The sequence below is a fragment of the Populus alba genome, chromosome 4, assembly GCF_005239225.2.
Source record: "Populus alba chromosome 4, ASM523922v2, whole genome shotgun sequence".
Lineage (NCBI taxonomy): Eukaryota > Viridiplantae > Streptophyta > Magnoliopsida > Malpighiales > Salicaceae > Populus > Populus alba.
Genome location: NC_133287.1, coordinates 13,087,804 through 13,094,209, shown reverse-complemented (window position 1 = coordinate 13,094,209; position 6,406 = coordinate 13,087,804). Strand labels below are relative to the sequence as shown.

At 32.8% G+C, this 6,406-nt stretch overlaps 1 protein-coding gene across 1 annotated transcript; it reads right to left on the bottom strand.

Annotated features, from left to right (window-relative positions):
* Window positions 1–2,592: 2,592 nt before the first annotated feature.
* On the bottom strand, window positions 2,593–5,424 carry LOC118053598 (uncharacterized). The gene is made up of 2 exons (XM_035064911.2): window positions 4,199–5,424; window positions 2,593–2,836 (listed from the first exon to the last, which is right to left on the bottom strand). Exons 1-2 carry the CDS (start codon window positions 5,372–5,374, stop codon window positions 2,759–2,761), a joined length of 1,254 nt encoding a protein of 417 aa, XP_034920802.1. The 5' UTR covers window positions 5,375–5,424; the 3' UTR covers window positions 2,593–2,758.
* Window positions 5,425–6,406: the final 982 nt, after the last annotated feature.

The window sequence follows — 6,406 nt, the reverse complement described above, 5'->3', positions numbered from 1 at the left end:
GTCAACATTTCTTGCCTCTAGTCAATTTGGTAATAACTAAAGCACTAAGTGAAAAGATCTTAATACCCTAATAACTAGGTTTAAGTTTTTTGACAAGAAGAGCAAAACCATCATTCTATTATCCTAGTGAACAATGTCTCTAAATTTGCAGCTATAGTGTTTTTTCCAAACATGTAAGCTTTCATTAATTTATGACATCGAAAATTAATCAAGGGAAAGTCATCCTCCTTCAGCCAATAAGTAGTAAAACTGTTGTTTAATATGTGTATACGTTAAAAAAGCTCTAATTTGATAATTATTTTTTTTTTACCCTACTTAAAATAATTTTATACCAACCAAAATAATTTTAATAAAGGGTGTGATGGATAAGGTTTTTTTTCCTCAAAAAATTTAACTCATTCAATTTTATTTAGTTGTATTTTTTGTAAGTATTAAAAAAAACCTTATATTAGTTGTATTTGCAACACACCCTTCATTAAAATTATTTTGATGGGTGTGTAAATAGAAATTATTATCAAATTAAAGCTTTTTTATGGATCCACGTATTGAACAATAGTTTTTGCTAATTTAAGTTGTTTTGGTGCTAACTCTAATTGATTGGTCCAGTAGTTAAAAGATGTACGCTTTCGTTTTTTTTCGAGATCAAACCTTCAGAATAGCATCTAAGAGAATTAATTTATTAAGTTTTTTTAAATACACCTAGTTGATGTGGATCGTGTATCCTTGAGATCCTTTAAAGAAAAGGACTTAATCTTGACTAATATATAAGCTAGATTGAAAGTATCCTTAATAGCTAAAAAAAATGTTTAAATACTTGTGGAAAAGGAGAAGTAAAAAAAAAAAAACTGATACAATGTGGTAGAAAAGCTGTCACGTCTAAAGAAAGGAAAACTCTGGGGCTGTTCATCTACTGTTGCAAAATTACCTAGCAAGTTTTTTTTTTTTTTAATAGATTATATTAATATAAACTAATGTTAAAAATGCAAAATAAACTTTTATATTAATAACAGGCATCTGACCCATCCCTTCTTTATGTGCATGTTCTTGGAAGCAATTCAAATGAAAGATCTGGGAAAGAAAATTTTCTACCTCGTTAATTTTGAATTAAGAGCACAACTTTTATATTAATTGTGCCGCGTCTGGAATTACAGATTAGTTAAAAGGAATAACCCCAGTATAGTTGGTCCTTGTTTCATGAGGTACATACATCAGTTAAAAGTGTCATGGTTATACTTGGAGGTATCCCAATCGTCATCAATACGAATTGGATGCTGACCTTTATTTTGCAGTTCAATTTACTAGGAAATTAGTTCGGCCATGAAAATTTTTAAAAGTTGAACCGTACTTTTGGAAGCCAATTACAGTTTAACTTTTTATGCAAGGCAATAAGTTAAAAATAAATTTTAAAAAAATAAATTTTTTTTGATATTTGATAATGTAATAAAAAATAAGTTAAAAAATAATTTTTAATATTTGATTATATTATAGAAAATAAATTGAAAAATAACTTATTAATATTTTATTTTTCTCAAGTTTATTAAAATAATAAGAAACAAATCTTGCAAATTAAAAAGTTAAATAAAAAATAAAATAAAATATATATATATATATATATATATATAATTTCATAAATTATCTCAAATAAAATTAATAATAATCAAAATAAAAAAGACCAAATCTAAAAAGTAAAAGATGAAAAAATTAAAATAATAATAATAATTAACATTTCATAAATTATTTCAAATAAAATAAATAACAATCAAAGAAATAAAAATCAAATTTAATAGATAAAAAATTTCAATAAAAAAATAATAAGAAAAAAACAATAACAATTATAAAAATAAAAACTAAAATTAATATAAAAATTAAATTTTAAAAGATGAAATTAAAAAATAAATATTTAAAACAAAATATATATAATAAAAAAAATTTAAGGATCAAATTTAATATAATCAGCAAATAATATAACATTTTAAAATTTTTCACAACTTGCAGAAAATATTTTTTGCTTAAATTTTTCAGAAACACATTTTATTTTTCAGAAACATACTTTTTCTAAAAATTAACCAACTTTTCTAATAACAAAAAAACATAAAAAAAATTTTAAAAAATTTTAAAAGTAGTTTCATAAAAACCACTAGCCCTAATCACCAAGCACAGACGAAGCCTAACCAGAATGCAATGGCCCAGCTTCTATGAAATCACCTTCCCCCAGGAAACAAGCTATTTGTGAGGCTATAAAATAGAACAAATTCAAGGGCTATACTGTTTCAATCTCTCCAGTTATATTCAAGTACAATATAACTTAAGTCTAATGTTGCCCCCGCCTCATGTAATGTAATCCCGATAGTGTCCCTTATGGTCAAGCCAAACTGGGAGAAATTCAGAAAGGAAATGGGATCCCATCTAGCCATCCCCGTTCCAAATGTAACGCTAGAAAAATATTAAATCCACACCATATCAGACCACATAATTTTCATTATCATCCCTTAAGTTCGGGATTTTATTCAGAAGTACAACAGAATGCAGAGACTCAATAGAAGCCATCTGTACTGGGAGAAATTCCAGAAAGGAAAGGATTAAATCACCATATCAGACCACATAATTTTCATTATCATAAAGCTAGATTAAAGAACACACCACAAACCCTTTTAAGTTCGGGATTTTATTCAGAAGTACAACGGATTGCAGAGATATGACAAAACCCTTTATTTAGTAGCAGCTAATGGTGCCATAAATCCCATTAACAGTTCATTGATCACTCATCATCATAGTTCTTTCGGTGGTGGTGGTAGTGGTGCTTCTTCTCCGCATCATCATCAGAATTGTCATCTCCCTGCCAATTTCAACTATATGATTAAGATAATGACAGATACCAGAAAAGAAAGGCAAATTTATATGCACGACTTTGTTGATAGCAGTTCTATTTCACAGAGAGATGGGCACTCAAACATTGTATTCTTCTCCAGGTAAACTAGAAATGGAAATTTGATTATTTGTTTTCCCTAAGACCCCCAAGAAGACAAGCATATAGTAATTTCATAATGAAACTTAAAAAGTTAAGATCCTCAATGCAATAAACAATGTATTAATCATGTAAGATACCGGAGTTGTGACTGTTCAGTGCTCCTAATTTTAAACAGGTGATGCTGGAAATATCTATATGTTGGGCATTTCGATAATCAATTCCAAACTAGAAGGTCCAGGACTTGAAGCAAACAATAAGTGAAATTGTTTGTAGAATGACTAGACATCATGTTGCAATGCATTACATATTCTCATCACCAGTAAAACATTACAGAGATTAACACAAATATGAGGAGTAGGTAGCAGCCTCACAGGGCAATAATTTATTCTATTTTTTTCTGCTTATATAGGATTACTGGAAAAAATAAAAAGGGAACTCAAATAACATGTATTCACCCACGGAAATTGTGGCTAGAATATTATGAGCTTGGCACCACAGGACGGAGCAAAATATTTTGAGCTTGGCACCACGGGACTGAGCAAAAGCAGTGACAAACAAACAAAAAAAAAATACCATAAATCTTCTTGATGCAGTCATAGGATGCGCACGACCAAGCACCTTCTTAACTTATCCTGATGTATTGCTAACCAAGTAAGAACTTCTAACGTATATAATTAAAGCTGGAACATAAAGTCTGAGCAGCAACAAACAAAAACAGAAAAGCAACACCACAAATCTCCTTGGAGTATTTGTAGGATGTGCATACACTAAGCATTTACCAAGTTTTCCTGATGAAATTCTTATACTAAGAAACCACTTAAATTTGTTATACTAATTGAATTGGTAATCAAATGTTTTTCAAGCCAAGCCGCCGGTTTGAAGTTTAAATTTATTCTCAACTTAAACTAAACTTTATCAGAAACAATCCACTAAACTAATGCAAAAATGTCCTACTTATGAGTATAATCATATCCTGCCTGTGGAACCGAAGTCAAGTGCAATACTCTTCCACATCATTGTTCCTCCTAATTTTCGTCAATCCTTGTTTTAGATCACTAAGACATAAAGAGAGCTAAGCCAAAAATCCAACACAAGGCAGCAACTCAAGACATCACAAATAGAAATGCAACACAAAATCCTACATTACCAAGAAACAGAAAATGATCATACGTTGCATTAAAAACCATAAGCATAAAAAGTAAAAAGTCCGACAATTTGAGAGAACCCTACATATTTCTTGCGGCCATAGCCCTCTTCACCACCATCACGATACTTACTATGACGATCCTCGTTGTCCTCATCACTACGACGACTCCCATAAGAAGGCCTCTCATACTCTCCTCCTTCCTCCTGTCTCGCATAACTAGACCTCTTAGGTGAATCATCTCCATAACTTGGCTTCTTATATTGGCTCCTTCCCCCATGCCCTTCTCCCTCTTCCCCATAACTCTCCTTCCTCCCATACCGAGAACCATACTCTGACCCACTTCCTTCATTTTCGGATCCTGGCCTCCTCCCATACCCGGATCCGTATTCCACAGTCCCCCCTCCATATTCGCTGGGCTTCTCATACCCAGATCCATATTCAGTTTCGGATTTCCTACCATAACCCGACCCATACTCAGTTGGCTTATCATATCCAGACCCATATTCAGAGTCCGGTCTCCTGCCATACCCAGATCCATATTCATCACTCTGTGGCTTCTCATACCCAGACCCGTACTCCGATTCTTTTCTGCGCCCATAGCCAGTCCCATACTCGCTCGGCTTCTCATACCTACCAGACTCATATTCGCCCTCGGGTCTCCTTCCATACCCAGATCCATATTCCTCACTCTGTGGCCTCTCATTCCCAGACCCGTACTCCGATTCTTGTCTGCGCCCATAACCAGACCCGTACTCGCTTGGCCTCACATGCCCACCAGACTCATATTCATTTTCGGGTCTCCTTCCATACCCAGATCCATATTCTTCACTTTGAGGCTTGCCATACCCACCAGACCCATATTCAGATTCGGGTCTCCTTCCATATTCCTCACTGGCCGGCTTCACATAGCCATCAGACTCATACTCCAATCCGGGCCTATTCATTCCAGGCTGGAAACCGTATGCCGGTTGAGGTTCACCATAAGTGGATCCAGGTCGGGGCTTGGGACGAGCATAGCTGCTGTATTCAGTTTCAAGAGCTTCATCAGCGTAAGCAGATGGCTCAGAGTAAGAGGAGTAATTGGGGCGATCGTAGTCAATTTCACCGGAGGTTGAGCTGATTGGATAGCAGGTCTCATCGGACGGTGGGAATGGGCGACCGTACGTTAAGGCAATGTCGTATCCACCACCGTATGGGGTGGGATCGTACTCATCGTAATCGTCTACCTGGTCATCATCACCTCGAGAAAAGAACGGCATCGTTTTTTTTTTTTTTTTTTTAATCTGGTTTTGTCTGAATGAAGATCAGGGAGGGGAGGGGGAGGGGGGGGTTATATTGTATTTTTGTGGTAAGGAACGATGTCGCTTTATGATGGGAATGCTTGCCACGAATTGAAATATGTGGTGGGGTATAATAATGGGAATCGAAAGGTATGCGGGTACGTGGATGTGTTTAATTGGAGGTGTGGTCTAATCAGAGGTCCTGCCACAAAAAAATTTATTGGGAGACGCGGTCGATACCCTGGGCCGACATATCCCGAGTCTATGTCTATAGCCTTGCCCGAATCTCTTTTGATTCGGGGTGTGGTTTTATTATTATTTTTTTCTCCTTTTTATTTTTTTATCCAAAGAGCTACGGAGCTTGTTACAAAATGTTATAGATATTATTTATTTAAAAATATATTAAAATAATATTTTTTTATAATAATATACTAAATTAACAAAAAATAAAAAAATATATTAATTTAAAATTAAAAAATTAAAAATTTTCAAAAACATAATTATATAATAATATTACCGTGTCCATTTTATTTTACCTCTCTTAATCCGCAATTATTTACGACTACATGATGTAATATATAAAAACAACTAAATAACAAGATATATTCATTAAAATTGCACATATTTTACTATTTATTATGATAATGGATTTATAGTTTTATTTTTTCTAAAAAAATCAAAAAAATTTAAGTGGGAGATATTTTTTATTTTTTTGTCTGGCTCATTAGCCATTTAATGTACATGTTTTTTTTATAATTTTTTAAACAGATAAATGATTTAATTACTCTTTTCTAAAAAAATTTAAAGTTATTGACCAATAGTATTTGAGTCATTTTTTAAAAAAAAAAATACAATAAAAAATCAACTTTTCCATTGCAATTAAGAAAAAATGAACCTTGGACCTACAAAACTCTTGGTATTTTCAAATAGGTTTACCGGTTAATTTCAAAAACATTGAGGATAATTTGATATTTTTATCCTGAATTATTATTTTTTTTAATCAATAAAATT